Genomic DNA, 22,728 nt, shown 5'->3' with positions numbered 1-22,728 from the left:
TGCAGTGTTGCTGCTTGACTGACAGCTTTTATCTAATTACCCTGTGAGCACTGATGAAATTTCTCCTTTTTTCTGTATTAGAAGAAAAGCAGTTTGCTCTAAAGCATGCTCTACCAGTGCAAAATGCTTACAGGTGGCTGTCCAAGACCCTCAGATTTAAAGAGGAAAGATGATATTCAGTACTCACTGTCATGCGTTGGCACTGAACACTCACACGGAAGGAAGTTGATAGACAGCTTTCTCCATTAAAACCAGCTTTCTCGGCCCATCATTTATTGCTGTGCCTCTACCCGCCTACACATGTACTGTATCAGCTGCATGCAACAGGCTCCGGCATGTTTCCAGAGGGCTGTTGACAGCTATTCTGGGAAATGTAAGTGCACACCAGTAGTGGAGTTGCTTATGCTGCTCATAAATGTATAGCAGAGGGATCATAGTTTCCAATTATTATAAAGACATACTGTATATTAGTTTTAGCTAATATTAATCCCTAGTGCGTATGTGTGTGTGTGTGTGTGCTGCAGAATCATGAAGACGATGGTAAATTTGCTGTTGCCATTTAATTTTTTTTCCCACTTAGTATGCTCAAGTTCAGGAAAAGTTGACATCATGGAGTTAGGGAAAGTCGTTTTTTGTGTGTGTTTGCACTTATCCGTAATATGGTGCACACACTCACTCACACACAAACAAACAAACAGGTGGTTAAGACTCCTGCTGGCTTACTTACATCAGCCTTCACATTTTTGGTAATCAAATAGCAGGCGTCCGCGAACAAACAACCATCAAAGGCTTGCTTACGTTGCTGCGTTTATGGGAAATATGTAGGAAATGCTTTTAATGTTGTGACTCATGAGAAAGCTACGAACAGCCCAAACTATTAGAAGTCTGTGCTGCTAAAAAACAAAACAAAACAAAAATGACACGGTTCTAAAGCAACTCGCCCTGTAAGTGACTGACACACACACACCTGCACGTACACCTTGCAAACCACAAATTACCGGTTTACACCATTAAATTTGAGAGGATGTTGTGGATCAACAGAGTTAAAGCGTCGTTCATTAAAACACACGCTGACAATAAAAAAATTCTACCATTAGCTCAGCTGGAAGCCATTCAAATAAAGGCCCTCCCAGGAGTTTTCCCTTGATTGACATTTTCTCTTTGTTGGCCTGTTTGGATGAGACATCTTGTACCTATTACTTGAGCATGAGTTTTGATGACTTCATGTAGTTCTTGGTAATAATGCTGTAGCGTTGCTCCACCCACCTTCTGCATGATCAGATGCAGAAAGTGGAAATGTGTGGTTGTTCTGCAAGAGCCTCTTTCGAGCCAAGATCTACTTTTAAAGTCTTCCAGTATCTGTCAGCCCAAACTACGTTTTTCATGTGTACACAACACACAAGATAGTTCTTTAAATAAGAAAAGTGGAAACCTGTTTATCTCCTAGTCAGTAGGAGCTGACTGGAAGCCTTGGGCAAGCCATGAGGTGGCTTGGTCACGAGGTCACACACAGCATAAATAGGATGATCTATATTACTACAGTCACACCAGAGGAAATAGTGAGACAGCAGCCTGATGAAAGTCATTGTGACTGTGCGCAATGAATTTGCAAACTTGCTGCATTTGAAATGCTTGCATCAAAGGTGGGGGCAAGATTTGCGACCACTTTCAGTTAGTTGCCGTATTTAAAGTTAATGTGTCAAGATGGTGAAGTTTTGTAGATTGGATCAGATTTGTAGATGGAAAGTCTGTAACATTAAACAGAAGTTTAAAATTGACTATATACATTCATTGTTCAGCCAGAATCTCATAGACCTGAAACAGAAACTCCTCCACAAATAGTTGCTGCAGGATGGCAATTTAGGGCTGACTCCGACTGATTGCAGTGTCTCAGCTGTCTGTCAACAATCACCTTGAAAAGTTTCGATTGCAGGACCAATTGGACACAGCTACATGTGATCATTTGCAGAATAGAAAAAAAAAAAGAGTACCATTACCTGGCAACCAAAAGTTTATCCTAGTAACAAGGAGGTTATCATGCTGTTTTTGCTCTAGTGTGACTGAACCACAAAGTGGTGTCAAGTTTATTTTCTGAAGGGGGATGGTTTTGTTCCTGAACTCTCCATTCAAAAAGGTGTTGCCCTAGATTTGATGTTATTGTCATTTAGCAGCGTAAGAATATCTGTGTCAGCAGCAGAGATAACAAAATGGAAAAGTGATATTACTTTGGAAGCAATGCAACCTACAGTTTCACCAAATGACAAACAAACACACCTAGCTGGTCACAGTGTTGGATGAAAAGTCAGTAAAGCACTTATCAGATTCTGACTAAATGATGTCAGAGCTCTGCCTGCATGTGAAGAAAGTTTCTGAGATCACACCGTTCCAGCCTTCTTGACATCAGATGTAGCTTGCTTTTAATCTTGTTGACTAAACCAATCACTGTGATGACATATTTATCATTGCCTTGCAGCTCTAAATTAAACTCCTTGAGCAAGTCATTGAGATCTGTCAGGAACACTAAATCCAAAAGCTACTGCTGAATATTCTACGTTTGGAAAGCTTCAGAAGATTTAGGATTTCAGGCAGTAATTTGGTGAATCTTGCCAGAAATTTAACTCTGCTTAGCCGCCTAATGCCTGTGTGCTGCAAAATAACCTTCTCTGGATGGCTCCTGGCCTGAATGGAATACATAATCTTTGCTACAACATCCATCATCTCTGTCATATTTAAAATGTTTACCCTAAAGTGTTTACTCGTGAATTATACAATGATAATTAGGGAAGTCTGGAAAAGATTCACTTTGCTTATACAAAGCATTGAACCCACTAGTGCAACCTGGCATCACTGATGGAGATTAGCTTAAACTGAAGAGAAAAACCACTCGGTGGATTTCTCCTCAGCATCCTTTGCCTTTCCCTTGTTGGTTTGTAACACTTTCTCAAGATAGTTGTATGTCTTTGGAACCACGATTTCCCTTTTGTTGTCAAAGTAACAGAAGAGCATGTTTATTCTACATTCTTTTAAACAGCTTTAACATCCTTGAAAGACTTTTTGTCCGTTTGGAAAAATGTGACTGATGCAATAAAATGTCATCATGTCAGCCTGACCCTTGGCAGTGGGTCTGGTAAAAACTGAGTGTTGCTTACGAAGCTTTCCATTCCTATACTTTTGGAGTGCATAGAGTTGTTTTGCACTTTTTAGAAATGCCAAACCTACTTTCCTTCCATTGCTATGCCAAACTGGCATTGCATATAAAACACATGAGCTTTGAAAGTTTTACATTTATTTTTGTGGATTCCATATTTGTTTGTCTACTTAGCTACCTAAATAGTTGACTGTGGACATCAATCAACCTGTCAAATTTAACACTGTGAATGAACTAAAGTGTACACACAGAAAACCACTAATAACTTTTTATCCTGTAGCTCTGGGTGGAGTACACGGTTCATGAAATCTGAGAATCAATACCGTATTTTTTGGACTATAAGGCGCACTAGTCAGGAGCCTCGCGGAGTAATCTGGGTCCAAAACTCCATCCGCTTCAGGTCCAAAAGTCACTGCGACATCACTGAGAGTTAAAAACTGTCTAAATAATTTCATCTTTAACAAAATGATCAGCGCTGCTGCTTTACCAGGTGTAACAATTAAGTTTAACATCCAGGCATCCATGAAAACAAAATTTATTAAATTTCACAGAGTTAGAAGTTAGCAGGAAGTTAGCTCGCTAGTTTCCACCTAAACATGATATAGCATGTTCTGACCTAGAGATTTCTGAAACAAATTAAAATGTATAGCTCTGCTATCACTTCCAACATAAATGAAGGCAGAAAACTAAACAGCAGTGACGTTTGTAGGGTTACTGAAGTTGCACTAGCTGTTAAATAAAGCGACCCACCTATGTTAGTATAACATAAACACAGTGAAGCTGGAGGATGAATGCTAACCTTTTTCCACTCGCGAGGGTTCCCGATGGTTAAATGGACAAATGCAAATGCATGGGAGGATGCTGTAAACGGACCAAACTTCAGTCAGGAGAACAACTGAGATAATCCATCCACAATACGAGGTTAGTCATTAATATACTGCAACAACATGGGAATAGAGCAGCTGCGAGAGAATTCAACATTAATGAATCAATGGTACGGAAGTGGAGGAAGCAAGAAGAATGAGTTGAGTAAATTTTATCTTATCTGACTGTTTGTTTCGCTTAATGCGCCTTATAATCCAGTGTGCCTTATGTATGAAAACAGACCCGTTCATTGACAGTGCACCTTATAATCCGCTGCGCCTTATGGTTCGAAAAATACGGTACTCGTACCAGTGCTGACCAGTAGAGCACCTTTGGGATGTGAAGGAATGGGAGATTGTCATCATGGATGTGCAGCTGACAAATCTGTAGCAGCTCTGTGATGCTATCATGTCGATATGGACCAAAATGGCTGATTTCTAGGACCTTGCTAAATTTGTGCCACAAAGAACTGAGGCAGTTCTGGAGGCAAAAGAGGGTTAAACTCAGTACTAGCACGGTGTACATAACAAAATGCCCAGTGAGTGTAGGCTGAACTGATTGGGACCAAAGCACACTGGGAATTTATTATACTGAACGATTTCATTTTAAATGTTCAGATCAAATAATGGATAGTGACTGTATATACTGTATATACTGTAGTACTGTATAGTGTAAACAGAGTGTAGTACATGAGTGAAGTACATGTTCTCCCTGGTACTCTGGCTTCCGCCCACAGTTCAAATACATGCTTGTTAGGTTAACTGGTCATTTTAAATTGGCCTTAGGTGAATGTGAATGCTTGATTTACTGCTCACTACCTATTAAGTACCCACTGGGAACATTGTAAATACTATCTGGCAAAAACAATAATTAGTATATTAGAATAATATAAGGAAATACCAAGAAATTACAATATACAGTAGGAATGCCAAAGTCTGGTTTAAGCTTCCAATATGGGTTGGTTAATGACGGATATTTTACTGTAATTTACAGTTTGTGTGTGTGTGTGTGTGTGTGTGTGTGTGTGTGTGTGTGTGTGTGTGTATACACCAAAGCCGTTGTGCTCATATGGCGAGCTGGGTTTTAGGGTGTCCGTATGTTGTTATTTGTGTGATAGACTGGTGAGCCAATCCCCAATCTGGTGTAAAGCTGATTATCTCTCTCTCTCATACGCCGTCTCTTCATGTAGCCAAAAACACATGTACACAACACACACAAACAAAAGCACACACAGTCGGAGTCTAAGGGCCAAGGGCAGGTCAGGACGTCAAAGTTCAGACAGAGGTAATGACACAGTGAGAGGCCAGCATGGGCCCACAGCAAGGGAGTCTCTTTCTTTTTATACAGATATGAATGAATGTTTCATGCCAGGAGGGTACTGCCTCTGTTTTAATACTGTTTTTCTTCTTGAGCCAGAACATAGACACGATCAGACCTCCCTGAACTGGCCTTCCTACTCCCACATACACACAAACTGAAACCAAACTCTCACACAGGTTTTTCTTTGCTTCTTTTGATAATCTGTCAGCTGTCTGATCTTGTGTTGATCTGACAGGATAGGAGATTTCTGTGTGTGTGTGTGTGTGTGTGTGTGTGTGTGTGTGTGTGTGTGTGTGTGTGTGTGTGAGTGCACATTCAGTGGGAGAACCTGACTGGTAACGTTACAAAAATAACCAAAAAATAAACCCCACCCCCTTACACAAGCTAAACCTAACCGAAAGTGTCACCTGTCTGACCTCGAGTGTTTTTTAACGACACGTGTGTTTGAATGTTGTCTGTGTAACAAGCGTGTGACAGAAAAAAGAAAGGTGAGAAAAACCGTCATGTGCGCAGTGCAATTAAACCTGGTTTTAAAATGTCACCTGCTACTCGAGTTCAAGCGCAAACAAGTTGGAGATGTTTTGGTGTTGATGAGAAGATTAAAAAGACAGAAAGGGAAAGAGATAAGTGCCGTTTTTAGGTCATATTAGAAACCAGAAAAGCGCGTCATATCCAGCTTTCGCCCAACGATGTCTCACATCGTCTGTGGACTTCTACTTTTCATGTTCCTACAATCTACTTCTATCATTCAGACGAAGACTGCAGCATTTTTACCTCTTGTCCTTGGGACCACATGCTGAGGCAATGTTCCACATTTTTATTGGCTCTAGTTTAAAAAAATAAACACATTTCGGTCTCACAATAAAAAGCAGCTCAAAGAGATCTACAGATGCATCACCACCAAAACCCAAAGCTAATTACAGTCAAAAGTATTTTAGCAGTTAAAAAAGCAGTTAAAAAAAAGGAATACATGACTGGAACAAGACTGCATAAAGCCCTAAAAACAAACTTCAGCTTCCGTTACGCGCGATGTGCTTACTTAGTGACTGAGTTGGGGAAACTGCTACCGTGCATCGTTTGTGTTAGTCTTTATTTAGTTTAGTTGTGCTTGCCACACAAGCATACTCTTTGCCCCACATTTAGTGTGTTAAAGCTCACCTTAAGCACCTTATTTCAGTTGTAAGGTTTTATCAGGACATGATAATGAAAAGACAATCTGGAACTACAATCTCAGATGATCAACAACAAGTGAGATTTTTTAGTTTTAATTAATCGGCCCCAAAATGCAGAGTCAATGGAGTCAGTCAGTTACCTTTAGCAGCAATAACGATGTAATTCTTTTCTGTGTGACTCAATCAGTGTCTTACATTGTTGTGGTGAGTGTTTTGTTTCGGACAGCTTTTCTTCATTGAAATTTTGTTAATGCGATGCTCTGCTGGGTTGCTGGAAACCCTTCCACAAAAGCTTTACTGGTCTTTTTCCAGTTGTACCTTCAAGAACTTTAACATTTAGCGTGATAGCTGAGCATTGTAGAGTCTGAGATGTACCTCTTTGGTTGTTGCAGTTTCTCTGAGCATTGCACGGTCTGACTTTGAGATGAGTTTGCTGGGACCTCAATTCCTGGTACCTGTCTAGAGTGTTTTCCACTTGTGGATAATCTCTCACTGTAGAACGATTTATACTTCCATATGTTTGGAAATGGCCTTGTAACACTTCCCAGATTGTTAGGCAACACGTCTGCTTTCATAGAGGTGCTCACAAATGCTGATGATCAGTTAATCAAGTTACATTTGATTAACATCGCTTTGCTATTAATTCTTGTGGAAGCGTTTCTTTTTAAGAACTATTAACAACCAGTTGATTTTTCACTATGTCCTGATATGTAGAGCCTTAGAATTGAAAGAGTGTGTACTTTCTCTAATTCAGATTACATACAGCTGATTGCAACTTTATTAATGTTCAAAATTGAACCTTTAAGGGCAGTCTTACAGTCCAGTACACGTCCTTGATAGGCAGGAATGCTGAGCGGGCAGTCAAGGAGGCTATGTATGTGAAAAGACAATGACCATCTCTGAATCGAGGAGGGGGGCTAAGGGTACATTTTACACCATCTTACAATGCTGTGATTGCAGCCATCCCCCAATTCTCTGTGAATGGCACTCATGGCCCCTGATTAATGATCAGTAGTCTTTGATCAATGGGCTTTGATCAGTGGTTGTCGATCAGTGGTCATGACAATTTGCATATTAATGATCAAGAAACTGACCTCCCCGCCCATTGTTCCTTCAGTGGTGCTAGTTTCAGTCATTATGCAATGTACTGTTTATAAGATTGGGGAAACCTGCAGTCAGCTGAGAATGACGAAGTCACTTGGATGAGTGGCAAAACGTTTTCCCACGGAAAACGCTACGTCGAGATGAACAGAATCTTTTAGGCATTTCCTTACCTGGATGACTGAGCATGCATCAAGACTTATAGTTGTTACATATGATTTTTAAAGCAGATGCAAACCTGTTTATGTAACAGAGTTAATTCTTGTTGAAGTTTAGATAAAAGTCACCATCTGGTGCCTGACTTCTGCGCAAAGCAACTGCAGTTCTACAAAAGAAACATTTACACTCTGTGATTGTTTGCCTAAAAAAATCTAGCTTTTTCAAGTCTGTTTGTACAGAGGTTGGGCCCAGTCAGGTGGTACACTAGTTTGTGTCACTTTGCTGATCTGAAAGAGTTAAGAGAACATAAGGGAACTGAAAAGTTCATCGCTGTATTTGAGGCAAAAATAGATTTGAGGATGGCTCATACAAAGGGGTTCCCTTTGTATGAGTCACTGATGAATAGGTATGGACGGACAAAGGTTACCTTACTGAAGACAGGTTGATATTGCTTGTGTGCGAGCATTGAAAAGGACTGTCTGGGGTTTTTTATGCTCTGCTTGCTTCTTCTTGGCTGACTTGTCTCATTCTTGATTCAAATGCAGTGTTTTGATGTGAGTCTGTGTATACGTCAGTGCCCAACTGCGTGTACAGTGTATTTGCCTTCACCTGAGCCTGCGTGTATGCGGACAAGCCTGCATATACTTGTATGTACCTGCAATTGAGAGAATAATTACACTTCCACTCAGTAACACAAATTAGACTTGGCAGTTATGAAGAATGAATCATAAACATGTGGGAGACGTGCACGCACATGCACACACACACACACACACACACACACATTCTATCTGACACATACACTCTCTCTCTCACACTCACTCACACACACACACACACACACACACACACACACACACACACACACACACACATATATATATATATATATATATATATATATATATATATATATATATATATATACACACACACACACTCCTGGGGCTGGATTACAATAATGATAAGACGACTTGCAGGTGGCAGAATGGGAGTGAAGGGGAGACAAATGATGGATGGCAAATAAAAAAGAGATCCATTTGTAACAAGGAAGTATTTTGTGGGAAATTAGTTATGTGCTCACTCATGTGGTTTTATTTCAATTCCTTGTTTCCAGTGGCAACCACAGAAACAATACACAAATCCACCGTTTGCCCACACATATGTGTTAGGTAATATGCCGAGCCGTAATGTACAGAGTCGAGAAGCGCTCGCAGCCAGCATGTGAGGTATTAGCAGCGATCCAAGCTGAGGTTCACATTACCACATCAAACAGTCTCTCTGTGTCTCCGCTTTGTCTGTGCTGTGTACATATTAGTTACACATTAGAGCTCTCAACTTTAGAGGACCTTTGTGCGGCTCTAACGTGGGCTTCAATTTATTGTGGGGCTCATGACAACACGATAAACAAAAAACAACTATATTACTGTGCGGTTCCTTGTGTCAGCGGCGCAGCCTCCTTCGCACAGACACACAATGACAAGTTTATCTGGTAATCAACAAATCCTTGTTGAAGCAGTAGCATAGCAACACACACACAAGTGAAACAAAGGGATGCTGTTTTTGAGAACTGAAATATACAAACTGGAAAAACAAATGCATTTTCATTTCCTATGAGTTAATTCTATTAGCTTCAAAATGATGTACTTGATTTGTGATTTCTACTTGTGTGTTTGTGCGTGTGTGAGAGACTGTGTGTGTGACTCAATGTGTGAGTGCATATGAGAGTGTTTTGATGATAGCAATCACTGTTATGGCGTCCCTGACATGGTTACCAGATAAACGGAAAGCAAAATATATACGGACAGGTGTTCACACACATACATACACACAGCCTTTTCCAGTAAGGGATTATGGTTAGCTGATAAAGTATTGACAGAAGCTGATTGACAGACCTTATTAAAGAGCTGTTAGTTATTACTGAAGCATTTACCTGGCTGCTGACAGGACACTGTTGTGTTTTTTAGCTTTGAAAACATGGAAAAGCTGAAAATGAATTGTGTGTGTGACTTTGTGTGTGTTACACTCCTTTTTTGCTCAAAGTAAAATGGCTTTGTGCTTTGAATGTCCTGCCATGCTGTTGATCAAAACAGTCTTTCAACTCACAAAAACACACAGTCACACACACACAGACACGCAAACGCACACAGTGGGTGAACAGATGACACTTTGATATGGGAAAGCTTTTATGTCACTTTCAGTGATGACAGAAAATACCACTTACGCAAATAAAGTAAATATGAGGCCAAATCCACGCTGACATGCACTCATTTCACCTCGGCCGCTGTCAAAGGGCCTGCAGCCCTAAGTTCTGGAAAATTCATTTGAAAATTATGGCTCTAATCTGATTAACTCTTGTGGTTAAACAGGGGATCACACCAGATTATTTTGTCTTTTTTTATTCCGTTGTGAAGACATCAGTGATGATTAGCTTGAAAACAAAGGTCGAGCTTGTAGAAAAAGGACAGCAGATAAAACAGCAAATGTAATAATCACACAATTCACCCGTCAAACAAAAGAGGCAGTGAAAAATGATAGAGTCTGGCCTAAAGGTCATAGATATCGCAATTACACGTTTCACTGAAATCAGGGTTGAAAAGACAAAGTGACTGTGAACATTTTGTACAGTCAGCCGCTGAAAATAAGCCTGCTGGATTATAAGTTTAGCTTTGTGATGCTGCCCTTCAAACAAACCTCCAAAAACACAGAGGAGCGCAAACTTGTAAACTGTCTGACACATACACGCCCCAAAACGGAAAACATTTGATTTGGTTGGACACGGTAACGCCGCGGCTGAGATCAGCATTGTTGATGTGTGTGGCTGACTGACTGTGTTTGGCGTGTCCTGTGAGTGTGCGTGACACGTCTCGATGATGCGCTTGATTTAGTCTGCCGGTTTGGGGTACTCTAATCCGCCACGCACTCACTGGTACTACCTAGTTATTCCACTGACAGCTACTGCCTTGGGAACAGGAGCTGGAGCTCACGCATGCAAAGTACTCACAAATTTGTACACACAGGCAAAATTGGGACACACACACACTTCTTGAGGCACCGTTCATTCTGATCTCGCTTTGGGACTACTGGAGACAGATGGGTGAACAGTGGGAGTCTGGGCTGCCATCACTCCAAGAGCAAAGGCACGCAGGCATAAATACACACATTTTATATAGAAAGGATCACAGACTTGGTCAGAAAGTGGCACACATACAAACAGACGGGCTAAAATGCTCAAGGAAACGGCTAACTCACACAATCTCACATACACACGCAACACGCTGGCTAAGCCACAGTCACACGCATACTTATTTACTTGTAAACACTGTCTCAGAATTAAACACTGCTTCTTCTTCTTCAAACACACACACACATGCACACACACACACACACACTGGAAGAACCATGCATAGCTTCATCTATTCTCACACATCGAGAGAACAGTTAGCTTTTATTTGAAAAATTTTAAATAGATATGTTACACAAGAGAACCAGAGCTGGTTTAATTGTGCGAGCAAAACATGAGCTTTTAGTTAGGTGACAACTGATTGCCCTTTTGATCAGAATCAGAATCGGCTTTATTGGCCAAGTAAGTGTGTATACAAGGAATTGGGCTCTGATTTTGTTGAGCTAAACACAATAAACAAACATTCTCGTGTGTTTGCTGTCACAGGGGTGTTATCCTGGGCCAATCTGTACAATATGTACAGCACATAGGCACAAGCACATGTAGGGCTAACAATTCACGGGTCATGTAAATTACTTGCAAAGTTTGATATATTTCAGATCAGTCTCCACCACAGATATCAGACAGTCCACATACAGCATACCTCATAACATATAGACATTTTAATAAGGAGAGATCATTATCATTTTTCTTTTTTCGTCTTCTATGTGTTACTCCATTTCACCACTTAGAGAACCATGAGTATTGACGTTTCTTTCTCATCTAGTTCCCCTCATAAAGAAAATTTTCCCACCAGAGCACAAAAGCATGGAAGAGGATTAGGGCCTATTATTACTGTATTATGCATTACTCACTATAAGTGTATAATTCAAAGGTTGTCCAAATAAATTGGGTGGGGTTTGCCTTTCATGATGCACTGCTCAAAGTTTGACCCTGCGTGCCTGTATATTATCAATAGCACTCACTCTTTCCCATTACCACACCCATAGCTTGGTAATAAACAATAAAGCAAGTAAAGGTCATTATATTACTGTAAAACACATACTGGGCAGTATGTAGTTGCTTATTTTTACTTCTAATAGCGGTAAATGTCCCGTAAACAAAGATAATGTTGATGTATAAATTCATCTCTTCCCAGAGATTTTCTTTGCGCAGGGTCTCTAAACAGCTTACTTCACCTTTGTTTCTAGAGTAGAAAAATCCCCTGCCGAGTTCATAACATGTCACTCAAATTGCACTTCTTGATTAAGCTTCATGATTATTGTCTGTCTGGTTTTGTCTAGTCTGCCATGCATAACTCTGAGTGCTTATTATGTTTATTCTTCCTGCTCTCAGTGGTTATTTGCGGTGTTTTAGGAAAGAACGGGATGTTTTGTTCCTGCTTCCTAACTGTCCAGGTCACACAGTCTCACTCATTATGGGTCTCTGATTGGGGTTGATTACAGAAACATGTCAGATTTGATTGCTTCTGTCTGGGAAATGTACGATGAGAGACGTGTTCAGGAGTAGTCGAGAACATATCATAACCTTTAGCTTCCTCGTGTCTTTTTTTTAACCAAGCTGTGGAAGCATTACTGATAATGGAGCAGATTTTTTTTTGTTGTGCAGCCGTTGTTAGACGTGTAAAACTATTCATTCCACTCAGCACAGTGCGTTCACTGAGTACCTGCTTCAGCTAAAGAACGGGTATCCACATATGCACATACTTTGGCAAGTTCTTGCAAATGTTACGTTTACACATTTTATCTTACACTTTGATAGATATCTATGCATGTGTATAGGTATGCATTATAAGTGAAGGTATAAGCGGTGCCCTGCAGCAAATGCTTTTAACCTTGGCTAATATCTGTCTGTAAGCCATTAATAAAGTGGCTTTTCTCACTTTAAAAGGAGATGGATGCTGCCTTTGTTTGACGCTGTTACTGTCGTTCATCCATCCATTCTCACAGGCCACACTGGGAGCGTTGCCACGGCTAAAATAGAGAGACAGACAACCACAAACTCACATCCTAGTACAGGCCAGCTCCACCTACAGAGACACAGGACACTGACCAAGAGGTAAACCAAAGCTGCTGGAAGTTTATGCATGAAACGCACTTGTAGTCAGTCATTTTTAAAGAATTCTTGGGAGGTAATTAGATGAATCATCATGATCACACCAAAAACACACCTGGAGCTGTGGCTAGAAGTTCCTCATGGGATAATATTTCATCTAATCCAACTGTCCCTCGGTCATATTTCTGTATATGATATGGCCTACTTTCACTTCACTGTTAATGGCTCTGTCACAGTTTGAGTAAAAGTAGGACAGGAACCTGCTTGTGAGTACCTGCGACTTATTGCTGTTGGAGACCGATTGCAAGTAGTTGCAGATTGAGGTTGCAACACCCTCAACCTCTGGACAACCACTTTTGATCGCAAGGCTATTGCACAGGTTGTCTGGTGGGAGGCAATCAGTCTGCTTACTATCGTGACACACAATACTGTACCTACAGAGGCAGATTTCTAACACATCGGATTGCACTCAGTTTGAGCCAGTGTGTACCACTGAGCACAATTCATGTGCAGTTCCTCTTTTTAATAAGGTACTTGATTCAACTAGATGACAACTGGTTGTGTTTTGGGTATATTTTTATATAAAATGAAGGTTGCCAATCGCCTATGACATTTTGCAGTTAAATCATTATCCTGCAGCAACTTTGTTACTATTGTGAAGGAATTTTTGTCTACGAGGCTCTGAGTGTAAGAAGATAGTCTGAGTTTCAGTTCACATGTGAATTTCTGTGTATGTTAACACCAACAGAATTGCAATTTTTTTTATTTATCTCAGTTAACCATGAATCATCAGCAAGTTACATATAATTGCAAACTTGACCCCGTGCAGTTACAAACTGATAGCAGACTGGCATTTTATTGTAATTTTATTGCGATCTTGGTGCAGTCTTTTTGAAGACAGCAATAATACACCAATAAGTTCATTGCACATAGTCACAATAATTGTTGCCATCGATCACTACTTGAATGGGGAACATTTTAAGGGAAGTCTCATTAAAATGACAGATTTTCTGTAATTCTGTACTTTTTCTTCTTCCTCTACAGACTGGCAATAACAGCTGCCAAGAAAGAGGAGGCAGAGCAGATACTTGGGAAAGAGAAGCAGCAAGTTGAAATTCACAGGTAAATTTATGACCAGGAAAAAGTAAAATGGCATGCGGATGGGGGAATACGGTTATGTGTTAAGGATTTTGTAAAGAAGCCAAAAACAGCTTGAAAGTTTCATTTTCATCCTGTTGGTGTGCGCCACCCAGCTTGGCTGTTTAGTTCTGGACAAAATACATGACAGGGAAGTCCAGGGCAGATGGGAAACAAGTGTGTGAGATGATAGCAGGAGGACAATAAAATAGAGAGTGGGAAAACAGAAGAGAGAAGGTTAATTCAGTTGACCCAGTGGTTAATTCCAGGAAATAGAAAAAGAGGATGGAAAAGACATGAGCAGCTAATGACAGGACAGAAGCAGATGAAAGAGGTGAAGAGGTAGAGAGTGGGAGAAAGGATATGAGAAACACCGAAAGCTGCTAAATGAGTAAACCAGTATGGGGAACGAACATGTGCAGTCTCTTTCTCTGAGTCTCAATTTTTCCACTGTTTTAGGACTGATCACCAATGACAGATCTGGCCCATATCTGTTCCTCCATTCGGTCCTGTCAGCTTTGTGATTTATATCATCTGACATTATAAAACTGGCTCTCGTGACAAGCAGTGCCCGTACTCCCCTCACCCTGCACGCACACATGCACACTCTGAGGCACTGCAGACCAGCTCAAGGTCTGCCCTCTCGTCCCGTCTTGTCTCGTTTCGTCAGAGACTCTGTTCATTTTTTTATCACCTTAAACCACAAACCCCAAATAAGCAAAAACAACCACTCAGCCCTGCAGAGCTCTCAAAAACAGTCCCATCATATTGCTCGTAAAACCCAGCCATGCTCATAATGTTAGCTTGTTACTGTGTATGTCTACCTGTGTGCGCCTCCATGTGTGTTCCTGTGTCTGGATTGTGTGCTTCCACATCTATGAGTATGCAGGAAAATAGGAAACTGTTCGGCGTCCTCTCACCCACAAAAGTGGGCTCGGAATAACAGAATGTTCTATTCCATTGCTCTAGTTTTCCATGCTTTACATTGGTCTGTGTGTCTGCCTGAGTTTGTGTGCGCGTGTGTGTGTTTGTATCCGTATGCAGATGTGAGTGAGGGCTAGTGATCTTTCATGTTTCTCAAAGTGCTTTTCGTCTGAACATATTTCTTTAAGAGTGAGAGAGATTTTGGTGAGGAAGAAGGCAGAACACCAAAAGACACTTTGTTTTTTTGTTTTTTTGTGGTTTTTATCCTCAGTCGCCTGCTGTCATTTATTTAGCTTCTGATTTTTGAAACTTTTACATTTCTCCATTATTTTCCTACTAATTTATTACCTGCCCTACATTGCCTACATCTGTAGTGACAAAGCAAGACCAAAGAATTTAAGCAATGTTCAGTCCATGAGTCAAAATTTAGGAGAAATCTATTTGCACTCTGCCTTGATTTCCTCCTTTCTGTATATATTGTCTGCATCTCCTTCTACTCTTTGTCGTGTCCTCACTTGTTATGGGTGTAGCTTCTGTCTTTCTAGTTTCCAGACAGACTGCCAGCCCTGTTATACTTTTGCTTTTGTTTTCATGATATTTTACCAGCAAAAAAGCTGCAATTCTCAGTTTATCTGCTGAGTCCTGCACTCTGGGTCCACTTTCTGCCTGTCACACGCTCCATTTCACATGACACTTTAAGATAAACGTAGCTCTTTTTTCACACAAATTATTGTTTTATCCTATCAAATTAACAATGCCCACATGTGCTGCCTAGCTCCTAGTGGGAGCAGCACCGGCCAGGTTAACATTTGGTGTGAGCTTTACTGACCTCCCAAAGTTCCTTGTAAAGTGTTGTTAAGTGTCGTTAGCAGTGTGCCAACTAGAGGGGGTGAAAATGGTACTATTGTTATTGATACTGCTGCAACTGAGTGTCTTGTATAATAGCAATTTTTAGTATTGATTAGTATCTTTTTTTAAAAAATCCCTACCAGTCAGCCTAAATTGTATCTCCCTGGAGCAAGTGTAGAAGGTTTCTAGTAACCGATAGCATACAGTATTGTTAGGAATATCAGATGAATGAGAGAAGAAGATTTAGCTAAGATCTCTTACTGAACTGGAACAGACAAAGTTGCTAATAATGGACTAACATCACTTTAACTTTACCTCTAAGACATCACCCCAATGTCACCCCAAAGGCATCAGAATAGCTGTTTTAAACACTTTAAAAATGAAACTAGAATTTCTTAGTTTCAACACTTGTTTTGCTGTTTTATACTATTTTCAATTAAAATTAATGTTTACATAATGTGTAATTGATATTTTCTTTTACAGTTTTCTTTCAAAAATATTACATCTGGTTTTCACAGTGTGTTATTTGTTTCACACCAGAACAACGCCACACTTTGCTTCTCTCTTTATCACATTGATAAACTCCAGTGGAGTAACAGCCTTAGTATTTGTAAAGGACAGGGAGAAAGAATTTCCACTCTTAGTTTGCAATACAAAACAATGATCTTTCCAGGCGGCACCATTAAAAGTTAATGTATGATTCGCACACAGCGCCCGTATCTTTATACAGGGCGCTCTATTTAGAGGTTCAGATATTATAACCAAATGTGTCAAAGCAATGAAGTATTGTAAATTTATTTTTTAAAAATCAAAGGCTTTTCTGGAAATTGTAAAATCTAAACTATTTCAAGCTGTCAGTTTGTGTGTGTTTGTGTGTTTCAGAGGTGCTTGTGTGCGGCAGCATCAGGCCCTGCGAGCAACTCTGTCTTTGCTCTGCTCCTCTGGCAGCGCGCTCACAGATGTACGGGGTTTCCTCAGCCAACTGACAAGGGCCTGGCAGGCCTTCAGGTCTCAGATAATGCAGCACAACACACAGGTGTACTCAGGTAATACAGACTGTGCATGCACACACACAACACACACACACACTAGTTCAAAAGAGTGTAAGAGAAACAAAGGTTTATATGTATGAGAGTCATTTACAGCACAGTAAAGCAGAGCATGTGTTTTTGTAGAGTGCTAAAGTGGACATGAAAGAGGCAGAAAGAGTTGAGCAAATAATCTCTCAACAGGAATAAATATTAGTTTAACTGTGCCGTCGACTCTTTTAGTTCTGAGAGCAGCTCTCACAATGAATGGATCGCAATATGTGTGCGTGTCTGTGTGTTTATAGTTAATACACAAACTCTAACAATCTTTAAAGAGAGGTTAGACAGGAAGAAATGTGTGTGCACGTCTTTATGGGTTCATGTGCCTAAAGTCTGTAAACCGATGAACCTCCTGCGATAAAATTTAAATAGATGTAAGCAAGTGAAGCAAGACTGCAGGCAGGCATGTGTTTGTGCGTTTTGTGTGTGTTCTGCACTGACAGTAAATGCCTGAAGGAGAGTTAACCTCCGGCTCACCTCATGGGTGGGTCGTTTTCTCTGTGCTGCACGTTCCAAACAGCTGCGAAGTGTAAGCGTGTATGTGTGTGTTTATAGCGAAGAGAAAAAAGAGAGAAGGGGTTTGATGCAGGAAGTCAAAGAAAGTGGTCTACTGTCTGTATTGATGTCGTGTGAGTGTGTTTGCTCAGTGACGTGTTCGTGAAAACAGCTGCTGCACGAACCAACGGATATAATAAACTACACACTGAAGAATGCACGCACTGAGACACAAACACCCCCATGTGGGCTCGTATACACAGTACATATGTTCAATGAAAGCAAATCTTCTGTAAAACAAATATAGAAACCTAATGTCGACGAGGCATTCTCTATTTGTTTTTCTCAACTTTAAAAACAATTTTTGGGTTTCTGAATATACCAATGCTGCAATTTTATACTTTGTACACAGGCTTACAGACGGGCCGGCCCCTCCCAGGGAAACTTTGTTTGCTGGGCAAAGACATGCGTATTTACTAGCTGGTTGCTGGAAGTTGTTGAATGTCGTCATGTGAAATCAGCTGCAAAGAAGGTGCTGCACCAAAAACTTCCTTGTGTTTGTTTTGGTCGAAAGCATATTACTGCATAGTCCGCAGTAGTTTGGATGGAAGTTTGGATGGAAGACGCGAACTTGAAAATTAGCCACCAAGCAGTAGTGAAACTACTACATTTGCCTTCAAAGTAAAGTTGCTCCTTTTGAAACGTGTTGGTTGCCTTTTACTTTAAAGGCAAACATTCATTCACTTCAGGGCCACTTTTCCTAGTTTCACTACTGCTTGCCGAGAAGTGTGTTCTTCTACAAAAAGTACGAGCAGCCTGCTAGTAAAGCAGGAAGCTCTGTATACCAGCGGTCCCCAACCCCCGGTACTAGTTTTATTTTGTTGTATTTATCCGCGACACCTTAAAGGCCGGTCCGTGAAAATATTGTTGGGCATAAACCGGTCCGTGGCGCAAAAAAGGTTGGGGACCACTGCTGTATACCACTCACATAGTGACTGCCAGCAATTCCAGCAACTACTCCCTTCCCTCACCCCCAACCAATGATAGCAGATGGCTTCCCCTCCCTGAGTCTTGTACTGCCGGATGGTTCTTGCTGTAAAAAGGGAGGTTTTTCTTCCCAAGTGCTTTCTCATAAGGGGTCATCTGATTGTTGGTGTTTTCTCTTAACTTATCAAATAAAGTGGCTTGAGGCAACTGTTGTGGTGATTTGGCGCTACATAAATAAAACTGAATTGAAAGTAGTTGCTGTACCAGTAATTGGCAACACTATTTCTCCAAGCAGCCAGTGGTTGTCAGGGGATGCCCACCTGGTCTCTAGACCTGTATGACTGCGACTTCAGCAATCGATTTCACAGACAGCCAGCAACAAATCAGCAACTGGTATGGGGGGGGGGGGGGGGGGGGGGGGGGGGGGTACACATTTTTTCTTACATTGCTGACTGGTCTTAAGGCCTGTGTGAATGGGGCCTAAAGCTACAGCTTGTAGTCACCATGAGCGCTCGCTTACCTTACATAATCTAATCCTAATAGTTATACATATGAGTGTCGGTTCAGTTTAGTGACTAAAGTTCACCAGTTGCTGTATGTTTTGGTTTTGTGTAGTTTAAATTTAACACTAGTATTGTGTCTTTTGTGTCTTGTTACAAAAGCTCAAAATAGGTTACCATGCTGCGCATTATAGTCAAGCTGATAATGTGCATAATCTTTATCTTTATCTTCATCTTTATCTGCAACGTTTGATTGACAAGCAAAAATCCCATAATTATTCAGCTAGTTCTGGCTCGTTCCAACACCAGCTGGTTAATCAGTGACAAGTTTTTAGCCCTACTGTGATACAATTACTGTAATTTCAAAACTGAACCACAAACCCTTTGCCAGTCACCTGAATGCGACTGCAAACTGATATGGGCGTTTGTCGGCTTTTAAACTGTGCTACTTGTCTGTCAGCATTCTGTGGTTAGCGCTGAACAGCAGACGAGCGGAGCAGGTGAGGTGGGGAAGAAGGAGCAGAGGGAAACATAAGGAGGTTGCCCAATGTGAATAGATAAATGTGGTTTATGGTTAGGTGGAAGAGAGGAGGGAGGAGAAGCCTTGAGGGGTGTGGAATTTTACAGAGAAAGCGAGATAGAGACACACAGTGAGATTGGAGGAAGATGAAGACGCGATTAATCCAACTTTACTTTTGTGCAAATGTCAGCAGTTGACTTGTATGACTTGAAAGTTAGAGGCGATGGACCCAGAGGTTTGAATGTGTGGGATTTTGGTGGAAACAGACTCGAGTGTCATGTGACTAAGCGTGACTAAAGCCATACAAATGTGCGTGCGTGCTTGTGAGCATGTGTGCGGGTGTGTGTGACCGATCCGTGAACCACATATATCTGCCAATACCGTGGGCCATCCCAACACTCTATAGTATCTATTTCCCTGGGAGCCAACTTTCTACATGTGTAAGTTGATACTGATATGAGGAATATAAAAACATCAAATATATGTTCCCACAGCTTAGCAAATACTGCCTCCACATCTGTCTGTTTCCATTTCTCAGTCGCTCCAAAGCATTTTAATGTAAACATGGATAAGAATTGTATTGGGGTATAATCAGCTTAAAGTTTATGAATTCCTGTAGGGAGGTATTCAGGTAAAGCTGGTTTCTAAAAGACAACTGCAATGCAGTAATAAGCCGTTATTACTGAGCAATTTTCGCTTCATAGCACTTACTTACTCTGAGAACGTGTAGTGCGCTCCTTGGTGTTCTAGTTAGGTAAAAATAATTTCGAGGTAGGAACAGTAAACTCCTTCAGGGGTCTGCTGTGCAGCACTTACATCAGATTTTTTCCCCTGAAGCTGCTGTGGTTCAGAAGGTGGTATGCTTTTATTATGCATAATAAACTAGGCAGACACACAAAAATGCATGTGGTATGCTTGAGAATGTGATGTTATAGTAATGTAGACTCCAGTGTGTAAAAATTCCAGTGTGTGAGTGTGTAACTGTAAAGGTAGCTCCAATTTTGCAAGATCTTAATGTTGCCTTGACTCCTGTAATGTAGGTTACTGTAACCTAGCTACGTTATGGGAGTCGGCTAGAGTTATTAGTGGCGTTGCTTGTTTCAGTCCATCCACAGCTTTAGCCTCAGGCTGCGGCAGTTGCTGCGTGTTTGCAAAAGCAGTTGTAAACTGCTGTTTATGTAAATCACATGTAAAAGATGTTGATGCTTTGCCAAAGATAATCTGTAGTTTGACACATCCTTAGTGTGAACCCCCCCCATCTCCCTCTGAAGGGAGCAGGCATGCAATCGGTTTCATTTGGTTGCTTGTCTGCCTGTTTGTTAGCAGTCGAGCATTTTAAGATATCATTTGTCAAATTGCTGATTTAATTGTGGTGAAAATCGCTTCCAGGTCATGATCACAACAAATGTCTAAATCAGTTAAAACTTACTATATTGCCCACATTTTTTATGGATTGTTTTCAAAGTTCACAACAATATACTCGGCCTTGGGAGACTAATTTCAAAAAACCATAATCAAGCAATATGTCATGTGGCATGGAGAGATGTGGGTAACGTGCATACGATGCTCTATGACCCACAAAGCAAACTGAAATCATCATATTGCCATAAAACATCATAAATAAAACATCAACGTTTTAGTTTAGCCCCTGCACTCTCTCAGTGATTTACCACAGTTTATTCTGCAGTTAGATTAGTCAAACTGTAGCTTTGTTTTTTGTCCTGTAACATATTTTTCCCTCCATGGAGTAAATCTTATTCTTGGTGTTTTTAGAGTGCTTTGAGTTCATAGCGTTGTGTTTGTGGTCATAAGAGTTCTTATATTTTCTGGATTGACTTTCTGATCTCCCCTGGTATTGGGTTTGAATTATTTGCAGAGCTGTACTCACTCAAAGAAAATCTTGGTCAGCTGAAATGTCCCAACACTTCAACCAATGTGTTTTTCACAGGGAGGCGTTACCTCAACATTAAAGCTACCGCAGTGTGTGGTGCGCACTCTACCTCCAAGCCACATTACAGCAAATGAATAATAATTAGGTATAAAAAGCCAGTATACGCTCACTGAATGATTTGACCTCATCACTTTATACTTAAATGTTAGCAGCAGACTCCGAAGTGACCCGTGCCCACCTGCCAATATTGATGCAATTTTCTGAAATTAGAAATATATCAGCTGTTGATCTGAACAGTTGAGCTTAATGTTAACAGGCCTCATGTCCCAGGGGGAAAAACAAAATCATGATATCATTTTTCCATTTAAATCAGAAGAGGCTTCAGTTCCAGCTTGGTCTAAGGGTGGAGCGGCTGCTGCTCACAGAAGCTGTAGCTGGATGCAAATGTCATCTAAACCTATAATTAAACCAAACATATAGACATATGCCAATTCCATCATGTTGACACTCAAGCCTCAAGCCCTAAACACAGCCTAACAAAGACAAGTTAGTTCACTGCTCTTGGATGCTCTTCCTTGTTGGTTGTTGAGCTGTTATATGCAAACCGCCGCAAAGTTTCCAGTTGACTACTTGGCCATCTTACTTAACAGAATGGAGCCACATTAACGACTTCTTTGACATTGTTGTTTGCAGCCAAGCAAATGTCGAGAACACATAAACACTAAATACACTGGAGCTGGCAGTTTGCGTTAGGTTGGGCGAGTCCAAAGTTGCTGAGGACTGAGGAGTTCTCACATGTTGTCTCGTCCTCCCTTTGCCAAAAATAACAAAACAAATGCTTTTCTCCCTAAACAAAACATCAATGATCGTCCAATCTGGAAGGATGTGGTCAAATGGGAACATATCAACCAAACAATCGATCCAGCCCCACATAACTGGTCAATATGTCAAAGGGAAGAAGTCGTTTATTAAAGTATTGGTGCTCAAAAGCAGTCATGTACTGCTCTGTGGTGTATTATAGAGTAAATAAAATGTTCTGTGACTGCAGCACAGCACAAAGCACTACCCCAGTGACAATACAGCGAGGCTATTCTAAAATGTCTGTGGCCAGCTGCTAGTAAGTTGCTGTAATTTTTACAGCCACCTTGTTACACTGTGTGTGTCTTTTTGTTAGCAGCGAGGACACAATAGAAGAGCTGCAGAGAAAGTCAGACCAGCTGGTTCGCTGTCATCGCAAAACCTTTCTGCTCCATCAAGTATTTATACAGCTATTGCTGTTTGGACACGACTGCTGCTGCAGTGTTTATTTGCGAGTCTTTCTGTGCGAGCCTTTT

General features: G+C 40.8%; 1 protein-coding gene across 1 annotated transcript in view; it reads left to right on the top strand.

Moving 5' to 3' along the window:
• lekr1 (Leucine-, glutamate- and lysine-rich protein 1) overlaps positions 1-22,728 on the top strand; it is an 86,406-nt gene that overhangs the window by 24,130 nt on the left and 39,548 nt on the right. Inside the window, exons 4-5 of the mRNA XM_006799856.2 lie at positions 14,048-14,125; positions 16,796-16,959. Coding sequence (XP_006799919.2) covers positions 14,048-14,125; positions 16,796-16,959 — 242 coding nt within the window. The remainder of the gene's footprint in view (positions 1-14,047; positions 14,126-16,795; positions 16,960-22,728) is intronic.

This window comes from Neolamprologus brichardi, chromosome 14 (assembly GCF_056152115.1).
Source record: "Neolamprologus brichardi isolate AB-2024 chromosome 14, ASM5615211v1, whole genome shotgun sequence".
Classification (NCBI taxonomy): domain Eukaryota; kingdom Metazoa; phylum Chordata; class Actinopteri; order Cichliformes; family Cichlidae; genus Neolamprologus; species Neolamprologus brichardi.
The sequence above is the reverse complement of the archived record's forward strand: the minus strand, read 5'-3'. Positions and strand labels throughout refer to the sequence as shown.